Source organism: Epinephelus moara, chromosome 18 (genome assembly GCF_006386435.1).
Source record: "Epinephelus moara isolate mb chromosome 18, YSFRI_EMoa_1.0, whole genome shotgun sequence".
Taxonomy (NCBI): Eukaryota; Metazoa; Chordata; class Actinopteri; order Perciformes; family Serranidae; genus Epinephelus; species Epinephelus moara.
Window position 1 is genome coordinate 20,203,032 of NC_065523.1, and position 19,624 is coordinate 20,222,655.

The 19,624-nt window shown below is 42.7% G+C and overlaps 4 protein-coding genes across 5 annotated transcripts; 3 read left to right on the top strand and 1 right to left on the bottom strand.

Moving 5' to 3' along the window:
• Window positions 1-480: 480 nt before the first annotated feature.
• On the bottom strand, window positions 481-7,137 carry rsad1 (radical S-adenosyl methionine domain containing 1). Of its 2 annotated transcripts, none has more exons than XM_050068930.1 (9): window positions 6,802-7,137; window positions 6,499-6,632; window positions 6,210-6,414; window positions 5,772-6,137; window positions 3,288-3,351; window positions 3,060-3,207; window positions 2,783-2,951; window positions 2,563-2,666; window positions 481-2,169 (listed from the first exon to the last, which is right to left on the bottom strand). In XM_050068930.1, exons 1-9 carry the CDS (start codon window positions 6,949-6,951, stop codon window positions 2,019-2,021), a joined length of 1,491 nt encoding a protein of 496 aa, XP_049924887.1. In that variant the 5' UTR covers window positions 6,952-7,137; the 3' UTR covers window positions 481-2,018. The 2 variants fall into 2 exon arrangements, with proteins under 2 accessions (XP_049924887.1, XP_049924888.1); XM_050068931.1 differs by having other exon boundaries at window positions 494-2,169; window positions 2,783-2,837.
• Window positions 7,138-8,598: 1,461 nt separating this feature from the next.
• Window positions 8,599-10,824, top strand: LOC126406145 (GTPase IMAP family member 9-like). The gene is made up of 2 exons (XM_050070324.1): window positions 8,599-8,617; window positions 9,800-10,824. The coding sequence occupies exons 1-2, from the start codon at window positions 8,599-8,601 to the stop codon at window positions 10,822-10,824; spliced, it is 1,044 nt and encodes a 347-aa protein (XP_049926281.1).
• A 1,566-nt stretch (window positions 10,825-12,390) lies between these two features.
• Window positions 12,391-15,460, top strand: btr02 (bloodthirsty-related gene family, member 2). The gene is made up of 7 exons (XM_050069832.1): window positions 12,391-12,527; window positions 13,378-13,650; window positions 13,736-13,813; window positions 13,892-14,140; window positions 14,224-14,371; window positions 14,463-14,489; window positions 14,915-15,460. Exons 2-7 carry the CDS (start codon window positions 13,381-13,383, stop codon window positions 15,457-15,459), a joined length of 1,317 nt encoding a protein of 438 aa, XP_049925789.1. The 5' UTR covers window positions 12,391-12,527; window positions 13,378-13,380; the 3' UTR covers window position 15,460.
• A 1,835-nt stretch (window positions 15,461-17,295) lies between these two features.
• Window positions 17,296-18,215, top strand: cldnk (claudin k). The gene has a single exon (XM_050069833.1). The coding sequence runs from the start codon at window positions 17,303-17,305 to the stop codon at window positions 17,948-17,950; it is 648 nt and encodes a 215-aa protein (XP_049925790.1). The 5' UTR covers window positions 17,296-17,302; the 3' UTR covers window positions 17,951-18,215.
• Window positions 18,216-19,624: the final 1,409 nt, after the last annotated feature.

Here is a 19,624-nt window from a genome sequence, read left to right on the forward strand (position 1 = left end):
ACATTTGTGCATGTTCATGAAGCTCTCTGGCTGTAAACATACACTGACTGAATCCACAACAAACTGTCACTAACAATCAGGGAGAAAAATCTGGTTACACTTTATTTTTATGGTCCATAATGTCTTTAAAAAATCTATATCTATATATCTCTACAGTATAAATTTCCTATACCCAGTGCCACATTACAAAGTTCTGAGACTGTTATTTACCTTTACTTTGTTGAGTTTATAATCAGTGTTAGATTGCCAGAGGATTTTGCTTCAAACACAACTGATCATCTCTCTCTCCTCCATAATTGTAGTCCCAGATTATCCCGGGAAAGTTCAAAGGAAATAATTACGATATTAACAAATTGCTGACAAAGTATTGTGTGAAATGTACCTATTTGTAAGCCTCAATTATTATCTTTATGCACCCAAAGGGAGTTGGGGTGTATCTAAAGAAGGAGACGCAATTTCCTGTGTACTGGGAGAACAATAATTATGTTTGGATGGCAGTACAATACCTTAATGAGAAATGTCGCACAAACAATAACTGCGTGACAGTACTGGGAGGCTTTTAAAAATAGAATACATTATGTTCTCATCCAAACAAGAGTGATGGCAGTTATTACAGTATGATACAGAGTCAATATAATATAAAAGCCCGTGGGGCCTGTTTTATTTCTCTGTACATGTCATCTATACAGCAGCGTAACACAGAGGAGGAAAAACTCAATACAATGTGAAAAATGGCAAAGCCTTTAAGACAGAGGTCAGCAACCTTTACTATCAAAAGAGCCATTTTTGACCGAAAATAATCATTTAAAAAAATCTGAGTGGAGCCGCAAAACATATTAAAGGCTTTTAATGAAGGTAGAACAGCCTATCAAGTATAAATTAGCCTATACTTATAGTCTAAATGAGCATTCATTCATGTTTACCATAAGGTGGCCACTCTGCAGGGCACTATTTATGATTGTTTGGTACTTTAAGTCTGCAGAGCTGGCAGTGAAAGCAAACAAATCTTTCCAGGCACTACTAAATTCTCTATTGTATTCAGAGACTTTTACTGTTTTGGATTTGAGAGACTCAAGGCTAGCCACTGCTATTGAGGTTCAGCAAAATTTCAAGGAAAATGTGTACGCACATTTTAGCTGCTGAAATGTTAAAACAATTTTATTTGGTATAGAGGCTTCACATTTTTACAGTTGAGGAATATAAGAATTTTTGTAGGCTTGAAGCACTGACACACACAAATTAAAATGTTAAATAAATAACTGTTATTCATTTCCATATAATTTTTTTTTGTCAAAGCCACAGGGAGCCATTGGAGAGGGGCTAAAGAGCCACATGCAGCTCCAGAGCCTTAAGAGAGCTTTAAGGTATAGTTCCAGTCTTTAAAAGTGGGGTTTTATGAGGTACTTATTCATAGTCAGTGTATTATATATGCAGTAGATGGTGGCTTGCATATCCCCGATTTGGAGAAGCAGGCAGGTGTACCAACACAGAAGCTAGGCAATGCACTGCTGTGGACAGGGTTGGCAACAAGACTTATTTTAGCCGCTAAAAAAGGCCCACTTCAAAGAATCAATAAAAGTTTATGTGTATGCTATATTCAGAATATTTTCACTGCATTATCCGAATCAGACAGGTCTTGACAAGAAAGCTGTTAATGGCTTCAGTTGCCCATCTATGTGCTCATCACAGTAGGTGAGCCTTATTTATGTGGCTTAAATATGTTTTGCTGCTGCCCCCATCCACAACAGTAAATTATTTAGCTTCTTTGATGGTACTTCTACTTGCTTGTCTAAACTGGGGGCCTGCTGAGCAACATTTTCTTTATATAATACGCTGACTATGGCCAAGTACCTCATACAACCACACTTCAAAAGATCCAAGCTATCTCAATATTAAACATAAATAATAAATAAGTCAGACTTGACCTATGAATCTGCCTGTTTTAAGGATTTTTCACATGTCCTGTCAGTGTAACCCACAAACTTTTGCTGAAGTTATCCGCTCTATCAACATTACTGTCATCGTGGGTTGGAAGTCCTCTTTGTTTGTCCATCAGCACAGTGGTGGTCCCTGTGTAGCCTCTGACTGATTTGTCTTTCCAGCTCCACCAGCAGAGCTGGCAGCATGCTGTCCAGTAAGGCCAGTCCATCCCAGGAGCATCGCAGGCCTCTGATAATATGGAAAGAAGAAAAAACATGGATAAGAGATTCAGTGTAGAGCTGCGATGATTAGTTGATTAATCGATTAGCAAGAATGCCAAACATTCCCTGGTTTCAGCTGCTCAAATGTGACGATTTGATGCATTTCTTTGTCCTAAATTACAATTTAAGTGAATATGTTTGACTGTTGGTCAAGTAAAACAAGCTATATGAATACATCAGCCTTCGGATGTGGGGAATTATTTTCTATCAAAACGATTAATTGAGAAAAAATAACCAGAACTTTTGTCCTAAATGAAAAGAATCGCTGCAGCCCTAAACAAGTGAGGTGGGCAATCTCTTTCGCACCAGTGTAAATGTAAAACTTTAAATTCAAGTATTGTTAATGATAGTCATGAGTCACCTGTCATCAAGAATGAGTTGTCCGCTCTGTAGCAACTCTTGGACATCGCTGGATGTTCCAAAGACATCATGGAGGCCCAGCTGAGGACTAAACAGCTCCCAGTGCTGTTAAATACCAGAAAATGACCTTGAGATGTGCTGAACATTGAACAAATAAGACGATCACGCTGAATAGAATTTTTTCTATAGTAGTGTTTTTCATGTAGAAATAAAGGGTTCACCTTGTGATGAATGCCCTGGGTCATTCTCATTCCCATCACCAACACCTCCTCCAATCTACCAAAGAAACAGCTTTCATGAGAACAGTGACTAGATGTTGATAATGACAAGGACAGGACACACTGAGTGAAGGGACGAGTCTGATAATAGCCTTTCACAAGGACAGCGTGTCTGGAAAACAAGCACATGTACAGCGACCTCCAACACCATGTTTCTCACATTGTGTAATTTTACTCATTGCAAGATACAACAGTGCTGCCTGTAAGTGCAACTGCTCACAGTTCAAGATGGCTGAGGCGAATCCGCCTCCGTGTCCCATGTCCCCTCTGCTGGACTTCACGAATCCAAACGTCAGGCTCCAGGGTCTGGGTCCGCGCCTCCCGGATGACACCTCCCTCCCCCACAGGAACAAACCGTCCATGTGCTCCTGTCACACACAAACATGTTAACTTTGCCACAAGAACACTTTTCATTAATCACTGCCTTCAATAAATAATAACAGCTGACCTGGGCCGACACCGATGTACTGTCTTCCCTTCCAGTAACTCGTATTGTGATGACTCACTGCGTTCTACATAGCACAAAGTGAGGTGTTACTGTGTTGTCGTGATTGTTCTTCTCAGACAAATTCATGAGGCAGTATGGTGCGCAACAGAGCAGACATCTGCCTTGTTGATGGAGTGATGAAGGCACTTCATCAGAAACTAGAGCTGGATAACAGTCAGAAATAGGGCTGTACGACATGAGGAGAATATGTGATAACAGTGAATATCATGATAACGATACCACTTGTGATATAAACAGATATTAGATATACACACAGATATATTTAAGCATTCCTTTACTGAACAAAGTGAACTAAACCTGAGACACCAATAAAAAAAGAGAAATTGTTGCTTTCTACCAAGCGACAACCTCCAGTGCTAAAAAATGAAACCAAAGCAAAAGTGCTAAAAAACTGCAGTTCCTAAAATAGCCACTTGAGGCTGGCTCCAAAAGGGATTCCACCCCCATTAACACCCATGTTAAAATGCCCAACTTTATAGCAGAAATAAACATGTTTACAGCCGGGTACAAAAAAGTTTTGGTCTCTATAGTTTAATAATAGCATAAAAAACATACAAGGGAGTTAATTTATATGTAACTCCCACGTTTATATTTAATTAAAGCCTAAAGTTACACAAAGAAAGGACTGCTTGAGTGACAGGCTCTCTGCAAGGTGTTGATACAGTCTCTAGCCCCTTTTACACTGCCAGATTTTCCGCGAATGTTGGGCCGTTTTGCTGGCAAGCTGCAAGTGTTTAAACACATAGGGGAGGAATGGCGAGTTGATCCGAGGTGCCCAATTTTCCGCCTCGTAGGGTAGACTTATTGGCCACTGGTGGTGGACAAACAGGAAACAGCTGATAGCAGGAATTAGTGAGCAGCTAGTAGCGAGAGGGAAATGCAAATCTGACAGACACTACAGTAAAGATGAGCAACTGGGGAGACAAGGAATTGCACGCCCTCCTTGCCCTCGCAAACGCAGAGGCCATTAACCGTCAGATGACGGGGACGTTGAAGAACAGGCCGACTTATGAGAGAATCGCCAATGGACTGACTAGTTCTGACTCCGCGGCTTCCCTCCCACGTCACTGTTTACGTTACACGCTGAGCTACACGTTTTGTTACTTGCTCACGCCCCCCATTGCCCCGAAAAAGGCGTATTCTGTGTAAACAAAAGTAGGCAGGCGGCATTTTGCTGCACTCCCCAATTTTGTATTTATACTGTCAATGCTGAAAGAAGACTGATTGGGCTTTCTTGCAAATTTGCACAATTCCTATCTACAAAGGGCTTGTGAGTCAGATCTACCCCTCACTTCTCTACAGCTCCACCCTTGTGTCCAAATATGGTCACTTCTGGCTCCAAAAAAATCAAGATGGCGACGGCCAAAATGCCAGACTCAAAACGTGAGTCGACAAACCAATGGGTGACGTCAGGGTGGCTACATCCATTCTTTTTGTACAGGCTTTGTTTTCTACTGATAGCACTAACTCAAACAAACATCTCTGGGTGCAATATCTCAGTCTTTCCCATGTGTTTATCATGCAAACTGACACTGCAAAGACGGTTTAAAAAACAAACTGTTTCACAAGCAATGTCCCTTTTAACTCGGCCGCAAGACTTTTAACCGAAACCAAGAAGTACGACCTCATCACACCAGTTTTAGCCTCTTTACATTGACTCCCTGTTTGTTCTAGGATTCACTTTAAAATCATATTGATTACTTTTAAGGCTCTTCATGGCCTGGCTCCAGATTACATTTCAGAACTGTTAGTCTCTTATGAACCTTTACGTAGTTTGAGATCCTCTGGCAGAGGTCTCCTGCTTGTCCCAGAGTCCAGACTGAAGACCAAAGGGGACAGAACTTTTGCCACCAGGGCCCCGAGGCTCTGGAATGACCTGTTCGAGGATATAAGGCTGTCTGAGTCACTGGCTTTGTTTAAATCCCTCCTAAAACCATATTTCTATCATAAAGCATATCCTGACTTTGTCTGAGATGTTCGTCTATGTTATTGCTATCTAACTGATAAAATAAAAAAATTCACCCCTGAACCGTTGTCACAAACAAGGAAATTAGCTATTGGGACCAAAACATTTTTTTTTGTACCAGGCTTTTAACATGGGTATCAATGGGGATTGACTCAGTTTTTAGGCTAGCCTCTAGTGGCCATTCGAGGAATTGCAGCTTTTAGCACTTGCACATTGGCTTCATTTTTCAACCTTCTTGCAAGCCACTTGATTTTTACTGATATTCTCTATACCTTTATATTAATATTATGTAAAGTTATTTTTCATATTGTGTCTTACATGCTGTAATGTGTTTTTATTCCTTTTATAAAGCATTTTGTCTCTAGTATTCCACAGGTTTTCAAGTGATAAACTTCTCTGTAATCTTTATAAAATAATCAACGTCTTCATAAGTGCGGAGGACATCAGTGAGGACTTACATTTCTTGCAAAGTTAGACACCTCATACTGCAGGAAGCCATGCTGGTGGAGAATCCTCCTGGCGCACTGATACATCTCTGCTGTCACCTCTTCAGCGGGCATTGTCACCTTTCCTGCTTGCACCTGTTTAAACAGCTGGGTGCCTCGCTCCAAGGTCAGCTGGTACAGAGACACGTGGTCATCGGACACTCTCAACAGCTCGCACAGCTCATTCTCCCAGGATTCAACGCTCTGGTTGGGTCGCCCGAACATGACATCCACCGACACCCTCCCGGGGCACAGCCTCCTGGCCTCTTCTACAGTTTGCAAAGCCTGATGGGAGCTGTGGTCTCTTCCCAGAACTTTCAAATCCTCATCCTGCAAAGACTGGAAGATTGAAAAAGTGATATATGTGCACAGTTCACAATCTAATTAGTCTTCTGTAGATTATATATTCACCTGGACGCCGATGGAGAATCGGTTCACCCCTGCACGCCAATAGTCCTCTAACTTTGACTTTCCAACAGGAGTAGGGTTGACCTCGAGCGTGACCTCAGCTTTATCCGAGAGATGCGCCCGCCTGGAAACAGTTTCAAGGACTGCAGCAATGGTTGAGGGTGGAGCCAGGCTTGGAGTCCCACCACCAAAAAACACTGAGGTAATGCTGCGGGGATAATTCAAAATTAAGTGTGGGTGATGGCATGTGTTGTGAGCAGAGATCATGTGAAGGTCTAATGAATGAACATACCAGGACACCTGACTGAGCTGCAGCAGTGTCTCAGTCTCCCTCTGAAGGCACTCAGTCATCATGTGGTCATTGTTCTCTCTGGGTATATACTTGTTAAAATTGCAGTAGGAGCACCGTCTGAGACAGTAGGGCCACTGCAGAAGAAGAGATGAGGAAGGTGACTTTGACATGATTTGGGCAAACTTTCTAGACATGACAGTATTTGCATTAGACTGAAAAAAGATTTATGTCAGTCAGTGCATGGGTATGCATATTCTCTGCATTGAAATATTTAATCAGATCCATTGACCAAAGCCAGCTCACGTGCACGTAGAGAGACGCCTGCTTCGTGAGATGTGCAGAGCCTGTCCGCTCAAATAAATCCTCAATTATTTCGCCGCCGGAAGTCTGAGAGAAGCAGCGCAGCCCGGGAGAGAGGGCACGTCTGCAGGCATGGAGCGTGTGTTTGATCATGCTGGTGTCTGTCTGAAAGTTGTCCTTCACTTCAACACATGGTCACGTGAAGCAGCTACACGAGTCTCGAGGCTCCATTATAAAGATATAGCTTATATCTAAGTGTCAATAATGTGGCCGAAGTTACTACAAAGTAGCGTAAAGTCATTTCGTCCTGTTTACACATCGCTTCCTGGTAGCTGTGACGTCACCCCTAACAGGAAATACATACAATGTGATTTCCTCTTCGTGTGTAACACAGTTTGACCACACAGGGGCGCTGTTTCACTGGTGTAAGGCCTACCCATTAAATACTTTTGAAGATAGATAGATAGATAGATAGATAGATAGATAGATAGATAGATAGATAGAAACAAGATAAAAGCAATACAAACAGAAAACACATGATAGAGTGAAACATGCAATAATAAAACAGTTAAAATCAATTTAAACGAGTAGTTTGCAGCCCTGCTCTCACTGGGCAGGTTTATCCAAAGTTGAGCAGCTCTGACTGCAAAGGCTCTAACACCTTTGTGAGTTAATCTAGACCTGGGAACAGCAAGGAAAGGTGCATCTGAGGATCTCTGGGTGTGAGAAGGAATGTAGGGCTATAAAAGATCTGTTACATAACTTAGAACAAGGCCTCTCAGGGCTTTGTAAGTTACCAATGAAATCTTATCTTCTTGGCTTCTAAAAGTAAAAGCCTGTTAAGCTGCTACGTCAGTTTGTATGAAGATTGTTAGGAATTAAGGAATGTCTTACGCAGAATTACCCAAAAACCTTAAGTATCACTTGTACTAAATATACGCAAACATCACATGATGAACATGACATGAACATATTTTATTGCATGAGGCTGGTGTGCAGGTTTTTGTAAATACTATCATTTGTTGTTGCAGTCACAACCCATGAAAGACACTAGCTTATATCTAGAAAACAAATTCATGCTCTGTTCACACAGGATCAAACTAATTTAATGAGCTATTGATTTCTCTGATTCTGGTGGACTGACAGTGAGATGACCTTGTGGGGTCACACACAAAATCTGTGTTAATTTTAACAGAGGAAGCAAAAATCAGCGCAGTTTGAATGGTTATGAAATTATTTTATCATTAGGGTTACAGTTCATTAAATCTCCTCATCATTTTGAGTTCAACTCAGCTTTGTTATAGGACAAACAACTCCTCAGTTACAGTTTGTCATGTTCAAATAATTACCTCTGACCATCGCTGTTTGACGCTGGAGAGTTTGATGTGATGATAATGGTTATACAAATCAAATATATGACGTGTGGCAGTGAGTAAATAAATAAAAGAGCCACCACATCAGCCACAAAAAAAATGAATAAATCTTCTCACCTCCTCTCATCCTTCACACTTTTACCAAAGTACAAAACACAGCAGGTCGTTATGTACTTAATCTAAATATTTCATTAACAATGTCAATAAATGTGAATGTGCTCACTGCCAGCCTCCAACCCCGGGGACATTTTCCACTTAATATTAAATCTGGCACCAATTACCCTCAGCAGAGAGTGATAGAGACAGAGCGATTGGTTTATACTGAATGCATGCAACAGTTATGGTGATGGCTTAAGTCCACACAGAAGCTGGATAACTTTGTGATAATCCAGATCAAAAGAGTGTATCTTTGCTGGAAATCTGCCAAATGGATAAGAGAAAGAAAGGTAAGCTCACTGACTGACTACATGGGGTAACAGGAGGTTAACAAATATGACATAGACTCAAGTTGTAAAGCTGTAAAAGTGGGGTCATATCAGTTTGCATGTCACTTAGCAGCATTTATGAGCTGAAATAATTCTGGCATGGTAATGTTGGTCCGCCGGTTGGTCAGTTCACCACCACTTTGATCCAAATTGAAATATCTCAACATATGTTCGATAGATTGACATATATTGTACAGATATTCATGGTATCCAGAGGGAAAATTCTAATGACTTTGGTGATCCCTTGTCTTTCCGTAATGCCGCCATGAAGTTGACTGTGTATGGATTGCAGTGAAATTTGATGGGGCATTCTTCTGTTCCCGAGCTCTATGTATTACATAATGGATACTCTGTGTTTGCTTGGGTTAGGTTAGGAGACCATAATCATGACTTTGAAAGTGATTTAACTGCACTGGCATGGAACTTAGTCTGGATAATGACTTTTTTTGTGTGGAAAACTCCCCCAACATATTTCAGCTCTAAAAAAAAAATAAAAATAAATAAATAAAAACAGATGAAAAAAAAGAGGAAAACAATTTTTAAACATTTAAGATTTAGAAAATCAATAGTAATTCAGTATTGCCATTCAGGTTAAGAATAGGAAAGAGGTCCATAACAACAAATTATTGACATTTCAAACAGATTAAGTTTAAGAGAGAAAACAAGAAGTCAGGTTTACAGTGGGAGACTTATGTTACCAAACTGTTCCCATCTCCGAAGAGGCTACGGTTAGAAAAGGAGTCTAGTATTAAAATTGGGCTAATTTACTGTGTAGCATGGTGATCATGGCAAGCTTTATACCTGCCTAACATCAGTGTGTTATCATTCTAAGCACGTCAGCATGCCAACCCTAGCACTTAGCTCAAAGCTTAGCCTCACAGAACCATCATAGTCTTAAAACTGTATTGGCAGTACTGTCAGTTGGGATTCAGCCTCGTATGAGTCACTTGTGTTAGCAAGGAGTTATTCTCCATGATCTGTTTATTCCCCTCATCTTCCAGCCTCTTGTAAAAAATATTACATATGAATTTGATGCACTTAAAAGCATTTTTTTTTTCAAAGAAAGACAATGTAGAAACTAGACATACAGTAACAGTTATAAGTGTGAGCAAATGCACATGATACTTTTTGCACTTTTCGCAGGGTCTCTTACAGAATTGAGGCTTATGGTGGTGGGTAGCAGTGGACCTCCACAATTCCTTCTAACAAATGCCATACTTGGGAGAGAGGAGTTTTCTAAGGACATCACCGGTATTTCTGACAGCAAGAAGAACACTGGAGAGCTAGCTGGTAGACGAGTGGCTGTGGTCAATGGACCAAACATCTATGACAAGGATATATCTCGAGCTAAAAGGAAGAATGAGCTGAGAAGGTCTAAATGCTTGTGTATTCCCGGCCCCCATGCCTTTCTTGTTGCCTTTGACTTGGAGAAAATCTCCCCCAATGATATGAGAGCCCCCAAACTGATGAGGAAACGCTTTGGGAGACACTGTTTGAAGCACTGCATGGTCCTCCTGGCTTATGAGGGAAACCTGGAGGGAGCCGCCCTGGAAGACAAGGTGCAAAAGACTGACTGGCACCTGAGAGAACTGATCGAGAAGTACGGTGGATGCTTTCACTTTTTCAGCAAGAACTGGAGAGACCGCAGCGGGGACAGAGCGCTGCTGCAGAAGATAGAGAGGATGGTGGCCTCTTTAGGAGGGGGCTTCTTCTCCAGCAGAACTTTCCAGAAGGCAGAGTTAGCTGTGAAGAAGGAGGAGAAGAGGCTCAGGAAGCAGAGGACAGCAGAGATAGAAAAGGCATGGACGGAAATGGAGAAGCAGTACATAGCGGAGGAGTTGTATCATCAGAGGGACGCCTACACAGCCAGTGTTGGCGCTGAGATCAGAGCCAAGGCAGAGATGGACAACGGGTGGCTCAGAACCTCCCTGGCACGAGGACTGGGGACGGGTTTAGTTGTGGGAGCTGTCATGGGCGCACTGTTTGGTTCCATAGAGGGGCCAGGGGGGATGGTTCTGTATGGGATCATAGGTGGGGCAGTAGGTGGATCCGCAGGGGGAACGGCACAGGTAGCGATAGAGCATATGGAGGGCAGAGTGGCTCCTCCTGCCAGACTCAACTTTAACTCAATCTTCATTAATCGCTTCTTTGCAACTCCTCGTCCATGACAGCGAGGTATTGACTTATTATGACGTGTTTTTCAATAAAATATCATGTGCTCTTTGTATCTAACTTGCTTATGTAGCTTTCAGGCAGACTTGATACCAAAGCAGATAAGGAAATGTACAACACCCTCTCGGCTGAAACTGAAACTTGACTTGTTGTGCCCTCTGCAGCTCAAGGGGATTACTAATGGTCAACAATATAAACCTCATGGCTGATTTAAACTGTGAATTTGTATTTTGTGTCATGAAAACAACCAACAATTAATCATGTTCTTATCTGTTTGGGTTTTTTTGCCATTTCACAAACTCTCCTGTCATTTAAGATTCTTCCCCCTCTTCTCATTGCTCAGTTTGTACATCCTCGATTACTTTCCTCACCTCCTCTCCTTGTATCATCATCCCTCCCACCTGAGATGCAAGTGGAGGAGGCAAGGCAGAGACACGAGGAAAGAGTCGACGCAACAGGCATCTATCATTTTCTGTTGTGGCCCACTGCAGTATTTCATGACCTCTGTCAAATATAAGCATACCAGTGTTTTTGACAATTTATACATTTATTTCAATTGACTGTGGTTTGTATATCCCAGCTGTCTATCTCACCTCTTTTATACATCAGGGGTGCCAAAAAGACTCCTGCAAAAGACACACCTGTGCATCCTCACTCATAGCTCCTCCAGCAAGCCTCCTCTTTCCTCAAAGTGTATTTTAGGGGTGCAATTCATCATGCTCGCTTCCTTTCCTTGTTTCTTAGTCCTTCCCATTGGAGATGCAAGTGGAGGAGGAGAGGAAGAGGTGCAAAGACGGAGGAGCCTTAGCTCTAAGCTCCTCCAGAAGCCTCCTCTGTCCTCTCTCCTTGTCTCCTCAAGGTGCATTTAAGGGATTGGAAGATCCTTCATGAATGGGAACAATTTCCAGGTCATGGAAGGAGGCAAAGAAGCATAAGTTAGCATAATGAAAGACATTTGACATTTGAGACATTCTTCAAGATGGCGCACTGATATCAATTTCCAGGTCAAAGGCAGGAGGGTGGAGGGGAGAGGAGTTGAGGAGGCACAAAATAGAGAAATGAGAGAAGTCCTTTTTCTTCATCCTCATTCCCCTCACCTGGTCCCATTTCACTGCTCTTTTGCCAGGTTGTTAAGTATTTTGCTGCTTAGCTATCCAGTGGTTTCTGCCTCCTGTTCAGCCTAATCTCCCTGTGTTTAATCTTAATTCTCGGACCATGCCTTCTCTGCCTGCTTTCCCCTCATCAGATTTGTTGCCTGAGTGGCCCATTACCTCGTATTTTGACCTTTACCTCTCTGATGAGTAAACTGAACTTGTTTTCTACATAGACTGTCTCATTGTTGTAGTAATAGGTTCCTACCTGCTTGGTTTCCATTTCAGTTTTCAATAAATGGAGTTGTGATTTGTGTCATCACATGTGGGAGTTTGCTCTTAAGCAACATTTTATTTGACTTCCAACATTCCCTGGCGCCTCGCTGTAGGTTAGTTGAAGAGTAGCTCAGATAACATTCAGGGTGGAGTTTCAACTGAGAGTGCCATTGTCTAAAGCACTGCCTCTTTCCTAGACAACACACTCACCTCAGTGCACCTGTTCAGTGGACACCATTAGCAGTCTTTACGTTGTATTTCATACCTGAAACTGTGAACAGAATCAGTGCAGACCAGAAGCAGTTTTACCTGGACAAGAAAAACTTGAAAAGGTAAGCCCACACTCTGCTCGGTGAATGGTTTTACCATAGTTTCTGTTTTATTCCTGGAAAAGCTGCCTATTTCCTGACTGTGAATTTAGACCATAAAATCATTCACAGACACGTTGCATAATCTGAGAGTGTTTCCCAGCGTAAATGTCAGAGTACGATGTGCTCAGGACAAAACGTAACATTTCAGAAGTTGTTGTATTGTGTTGAGTTGTTCTGTAGCTCCCTAGTAACGTAACAGTTTGGGTGCTACCTGTTTGACCACATACTTTACATCATATATTTCACTGAGCTGCTTCCGTTCTCTGGTAGTACACCGGTCGCTGATCAAAAAGAAATTCCTGAGAAACAGAAGCGCCTGTGACAATGCCAACAAGAAGACTTTGCGGTAGAAAATAAAGAGAGGGATAGACATAATTGTTCCTAGACATAAAGAAGAATTTCCTGTCCTTTTTACTATCATTACATAATATGAGAGGAGTGCCATTCTGCCCTGAGAACATGACGTCCCATTTGTGCTGCTTATCTGAGCTGAAAATAGCTGTGCTCTCACATTTCAGAGTAAATGCTCCTTTTTTAAGCAGTGAGTGGACAGTACTTCGAGTTTAAGATGATTTGATGCTACATCTCTTTTATTAAATTTGCAGAACTTCTAAAAGACAACAAATTGTAAAAGATTAAACCAATGTTTTCCAACTTTTCTGGCTTGTAAACAGTATCTAGTTGTCTACCTAACTGCCTACCTAGTGCCATTTCAAATAGTACATTTGTCAAAAGGCTTTTGACAAACAAACAAACTAAAAGAAATGTCCTCAAACTTTGCTGACATTGATCATGTCACTGTCATTTTCAGAGCATGACCTCTACAATTGGCCTCCTTCCCGAGAAGCACTTTTTGTGTCCTCTGTGTAGAGACATCTTCACAAGCCCAGTGACCGTACCATGTGGACACAGCTTCTGCTTGTCCTGTCTCTCCCACTACTGGACACGACACCAGTCCAAATACTGCCCCCACTGTAGGAGACTGTTTGCTGACAAGCCGGACCTCAGTGTCAACCACATTCTGGCAGACATCTCAGACAACTACAGGAAGAATCGACCACAGAAACCACCTGATGAGGAAACGGTACTTTATTGCATTGTCAGTTATTCGGTCATGAGCGATCTGATTATCAGTGCATCTAATATATTTGTGTATGTCACCGTTGCAGGTTATAGATGTTGAGCAAATGATTCAGGAAAGGCTGCAGAAGATAGAAAGGTTTAAATATGCTCTCGAGCTCCAAAAGGTGCGTTGAATACCTCTACATCATTTAAGTCTCTTTATGTATGTCTTTGAATGATGATACATGATGGTGTCCCATCAGAGCTCCTACCTCAGAGAGGTGCGAGAGAGCCAGAAGGTCTTCTCTGCCCTCGTACATGCCATGGAGAAGAGTCACAAAGCAGTTGTTGATGCAATTGAGGTGAGACAGAGAGAAGAGGCGAAGAGAATAGAAACGCTGGTGAAAGAGATCGAACAGGAGATCCGGGAGCTGAAGAAGGAGACCACTGAACCTGATCTGCTGATTCCTGTACACAGCGATCAAAGTGACGATACCAAGCAAGTTACCGTGGTGAGCACCTCTACCTTCTGCATATGATATAATGATAATGGTGAATGGCTACCATCAGTAATATCTTTGTTCATGTCATGCAGAGCATGTTTCCAAAAATGTGCCCCTCTGAGATGAAGGACTGGTCCAAGGTTACAGCAGAAACTGACCCTTGTATTGGGGTCACCAGACGAGCACTGACAGACATCATGGAGAAGATAAAAGTAGAAGTCAACAGGCTCTCCAAAGCTGGTGAGTAACGCAGCTTTTATCGTGCGTATTAAATGAGCATTCTGCTATAATTTCAATGACCTTTCTTCTCCCTTTGACTCTTCTTTGACAGAACTCAAGAGAATAGAGAAATACACAGGTAAGACTTTGTCTACACAGACACAAATATAAGGGACTGGACACAAGTTATTAGAGTGGGGAGATCCAAATAAAGCATTGATAATGCAACAGAAAAAATGCAAGAAATTGAAATATCAACCTTAGCACCAGAAAAAAATGTAGGCATTGTACATGTCTCACCTTGGTGTCACACCATCCACCATTCCCTACACCTCCTGATGACAGTCAGCTCATATACTACATAACTTTAGAAACTTAAAATATAACATATATGAGGTTTGTAGAAACATTCAATGCCAACATTTTCTTCTGATGACTGGGCAAGAAATATAAGATTTAACCCAACTTCCTGATCCCCAGTAATGTACTTCCAGACCCTTAGTACTAAAGATACCCATGCCGTTTGACCCATTCTTGACCTTTCTCCTTCTCCCTCTTTCTCAGTGGATGTCAACCTGAGCGCTAAGACAGCCCACCCCTCCCTCTCTGTCTCAGATGACAGAAAACAGGTGAGACACACGGACAAGCTTCAGGAGGTACCAGATAACCCCAAGCGGTTCGACCGTGTGGCGAACATACTGGCCAAAGAAAGTCTCAGCTGTGGGAGGTGCTACTGGGAGGTGGAAGTCGGGGAGAAGATCGAGTGGACTCTGGGTGTTGCGAGACAGTCCATAAATAGGAAGGGCAAGTTCACTGTCTGCCCTGCGAATGGTTTCTGGACTTTAAGCCTGAAGGCTGGAGGCCAGTTCATTGCCAACACCTCTCCTGTCACGCTGTTGGCTCTGGAGCAGAAACCCAAGAGGGTGGGCGTGTTCCTGGACTACACAGAAGGCCGCGTGTCCTTCTACTGTGCAGAATCAGGAGTCCACATCCACACCTTCACAGATGCATTTACAGACAGACTTCATCCGTTCTTCAGTCCTGGTCGCCTGCATGGCGGCAAAAACGCTGCTCCCCTAATCATCTCTTCTAGCTTTTGCAGCATATAAACATCATACTTTTATTTTTATATTTGCAAATCTCCAATGATAATGCTTGTGATGATCTTTTCTGCACCAATCCTGTATATGAAATATATTTATTCTATTACAAATCCATATGAAAAACTACAATGAGCCACATTCTGCCTGTCAGAACAGTGAACAAGAGGTTGTGAAAGGACTGACTCCCTACACTCGAAAAACTTCAGTGAAACCCATAAACAGATTGAAAAGGACCGAGAAGAAAAGCAAAGACTCTCAGAGATGAACAAGTGAGTCAAAGTCAAAAAAAGCAGAGAAAATGGGTTGCTGAGTTGGATGGATGCAAGAGGCTGTGAAGTTGGGACAGAGGTTGACGAGGAACAGGGAGGGAGGGCACAGAGAAACAGCAGGGCATTGTGCTCGTACACCAGGCACTGGGAGACACACTCGAACACATTCACTCATTCACACACCGACACGGTCGTGCACACAAGCGCATGCTTCTGCCCACTGCCACACAGACTTGCGCTGGCATCTCGGAGGGCAGCCCCATCTCCAGTACAGTTCTGGGTGTCAGAGCTGATCGACCCTCTCTCCTTCAGTTCACCTTACCTCTGAGATAGAGCCTCCCCTGATCTGCAGCCTTCCTGTGGACTGAACTGAATATCTGAGGGCTGCCATTCACAACACCAAGCAAAGGACCAGTAACAGTAACCTGTGGACCGAGGGGAGCAGCGTGAATCCAATATACTTCATTTGAGGTAAATATCTATTGTATTATCTCCTAGTAGTGCATTAGTGACACTTCCAAAACTGTCAAAATTAATTGGACTGAAAATATGTTTAGCTGTTTCACAATTTAATATAGTATTTAAGTAGTTTCAGTGTTGGAGGCAGGGTTAAGGTTCGCTCTCGCCTCATTGCGAGAGCCAATAGTTGTACCAAAGATAATGCTCAGACTCCTAATCTGGGGTCTGGGGGTCTTCTGTGCCTTTCAGGGGCTTTATAAATTCATGCACAATCTTTTGAAACAGTGGGAGACTGTGGGCCTGCCAGAATGATTATTCTGGTTTCAATGATTCGATCCATTGTTGTCTGCCCACTTACAAAACAGACATTTATTCATATCAAATCTACTGTAAATCATCCAGGATCGGGATCTGTTGGCTACATGTTCATCTAAAGGGGGCCCAGTAGATTAAGCTTCTGCCTCTGACATTTTTCCATCCGTCCTTGTCATAAAGCAACCCCTCGACTGAGTGTGCCGTGTGGGTTTGATTCACAGAATTGGTAAAATGAGGCTTCTGAGAGCTGTGATAAATAGATGACATGGGTCCTCCTGGCCCACTCTACAAGCCTTCATGAAAGATGCTTGTGTTCAGAGTCTCCTCATGTTTTTCTGAGATAATCCACTCACCAGGCAAGGCGTAGCTCGACACCCACAGCTGTGTCAAAGACGGCTATTCTCTGTGGTGCTCAGTGGAATCCACTAAACATGGGCCTTGCAGCCTTTTTCCAAATATTTATGATAAATATATGCTCCATCTGTCCATACTTAACTGAGCTAATGCACATTGTCGTAAGTAGTAAGAACCTGTGAGATTTGCAGCACTAATTGTATGATGAATCAAAATTTTAGTTTGCTCTGTTTTTGTCCTCTTCTGAATTTCAGGATATCTGTCCTTGTGTGACTCAGCTGAACTCAACGACATCATCACCTGAAGACCGAGGATCCTGCAGTGGAGCACAGTATTTTCAGTACTGTAGACTGACACGTTTCTTTGTGGGACTATAAGCTGTCCCACTGCAACAAACAGAGACTGAGATCAAACAGTGACAAATCCATCTGATTCAAACGACACCTTTCACCATGGCGACCACGGGCATGCAGTTGCTGGGCCTAATCCTGTCTCTTGTTGGGTGGGTTGGTGGGTTGGTAGTCTGTGCCATCCCCCTGTGGCGAGTCACTGCCTTCATCGGTAACAACATAGTGACAGCTCAGATCATTTGGGAAGGCCTTTGGATGAATTGCATTGTGCAGAGCACAGGTCAGATCCAGTGTAAGGTGTACGACAGCTTGCTGGCCCTGCCCAGTGACATGCAGGCTGCCCGAGGCCTCACTGTGTTCTCCATCCTGATCTGTGGCCTGGCTCTGGCTCTGGGGGTCCTAGGAGTCAAGTGCACTAAGTGCATTGGTGTAAACAGTGTCAAGGCCCGTATCGCTCGCATCTCTGGTGCCCTTTTTGCCATTGCAGGGTTCCTCTACCTTGTGCCCGTCTGTTGGACTGCCCACTCCATCATCAGGGATTTCTATGATCCACATGTGGCAGCTCCACACAAGCGTGAGCTTGGCCCTGCCCTGTACATCGGCTGGGGGGCATCAGCTTTGCTCCTCATCGGGGGATCTCTGCTCTATGCTGGGTCAAGTCCCCCTGGCATCCCAGGCTCTCCCACCTTCAGCAGTGGAGAAAGCAGTCCTCGCAGGGCACCTGCCACACAAGTCAAAGGTTATGTTTAAGTTTCCAAAATGTCCGAATGCCTTCAAGTCCCACAAATACACCCCAAACCTGATTCCTCTCCTTTTGATTTAGCTCCTTGTAATTATTTTATATTTAATGTTATTCCAGTAAGCTTTTTTCTCTGAAAAGCTGCAGGAGGCTACTAGGGGAAAACTGAACTCATTTTATTATTTCATACCTGATATCCTTCAATAACCTTGTTCTCTGTCTGTCAGTGTAAAATACAATAAAATTTTGGTTCTCCAAATCCTCTACTGAGAGAAAGGGTGTGTGTTCACATTTTTATGATATCAGCTTACAACTGAATGTGTTTGAGAGGAGAAGTATAGTAGTTTTGAAAAGGAAATCTTTGTTTTGCTTTCTGTAAACACTACTGGGGGTTCTGCTGAGTGGAGAAGAACAATAGAACAATGGGGGCGTGTGTGCATTTGCTTGTGGTGCCATATTGTTGAGAAGAGCGCGTGTGTTTGTGTGTGTGTGTGTGGTCCACCACCTCCTATCTTCCATCTCCTCTTCCCTGTCTCGACTACCCTGTACCAGGAACAAAGAAAAACACTTTCATTTACAACATAAAAATCCTGTTAGTCCTTCGATTAACAGTGAGCACAGCAAACCAGCTGTCTTAGCACAAGTGATCCCAAAGCCCCCGCTACTCTTCCTCTGAATCACAATGGACAAGAATTCACTGACATAGCTAGTTTCCACCACCTATCATGATAACAGAATGTACAAGTTTGTAATGCATGTCCGTGTGCCTACTTGTCTGTGTCTCTGCGTGTAAGCCTGTAATGTGGGATGTGACGAGCCACAGTGGAAAAAGAATAATCCTTATTCATGAGACATTGTTCAGATCGCTCAGATTCTGTGCTCCTTCACTTTGAACTAAATGTTCGTCCACAGACATTTTCAAAGACATTTGAACAGTGAATTGAAACCACCAGAGAGCCTTGGAGTACACAATGAATCATAAGACACATTATCTGAAACTAGATTAACTGCATAGAAGGACCCGGGCGTTTGCTTTTATCTGCTGTAAACAGTAGAATGTTTTTCTTTCTGTCTGTTACAGCAGAGGACAGAGCAACACAATGCCACTTTATAGAGCATTACAGCACCACACTGACAATGGGCACCAGTGTCCCAAGTGCCAGGTAGTGACTCATACATGACCTAAGTAGGCCTATACCAATGTTGGTAGAGCAATGCTGTGGATACAGTAAGGGAGACTGTACTGTTTTACTGTACAATTGTGTGCACTATTTACATTGTAAATAATAATGCAGTGTCTCAAAATAGCTTGAAAGGTATGATATCAACACAATGATAGGCCTATAGTAGCAATTGATTATACAAGTCTACTGATGATTCGTTGATGATATCATTCACAGTGTGGTAAACCGTCCTCAAGGGCAGCCCAACACTACTGATGGAGGTGGTGGGGAGTCAATGACTTGTTCAAGACACATCACCACTCTGCTGCCAGCTTACATAAGATCAATGTTCTACGCAGGTCTGAATTTAGACCTCATATCAAGAGGAACTGTCAGGGAAATAGACACAGGATTGAAATGCAAAAGGTTTAGTAAAAATAAATAAAAAGGTTGTAAAGCCAGTGGTGGAAGACATATCCTTATCTTATTCTTATGTTTACAAGAAAAAGTCCAACAAAGGTA

Bases quoted from the DNA above. Each gene is read 5' to 3' on its own strand.
- rsad1 (XM_050068930.1), bottom strand. From the start codon at position 6,951: ATGATCAAACACACGCTCCATGCCTGCAGACGTGCCCTCTCTCCCGGG. The intron at 6,633-6,801 runs GTGAGCTGGCTT...CTTCTTCTGCAG, and splicing joins AGGCGTCTCTCTACGTGCAC to TGGCCCTACTGTCTCAGACG. The intron at 2,170-2,562 runs GTGACTCATGAC...CCATATTATCAG, and splicing joins CAACTCATTCTTGATGACAG to AGGCCTGCGATGCTCCTGGG.
- btr02 (XM_050069832.1), top strand. From the start codon at position 13,381: ATGACCTCTACAATTGGCCTCCTTCCCGAGAAGCACTTTTTGTGTCCT. The intron at 14,141-14,223 runs GTGAGCACCTCT...CATGTCATGCAG, and splicing joins ATACCAAGCAAGTTACCGTG to AGCATGTTTCCAAAAATGTG. The intron at 14,490-14,914 runs GTAAGACTTTGT...CCTCTTTCTCAG, and splicing joins GAGAATAGAGAAATACACAG to TGGATGTCAACCTGAGCGCT.
- cldnk (XM_050069833.1), top strand. From the start codon at position 17,303: ATGGCGACCACGGGCATGCAGTTGCTGGGCCTAATCCTGTCTCTTGTT.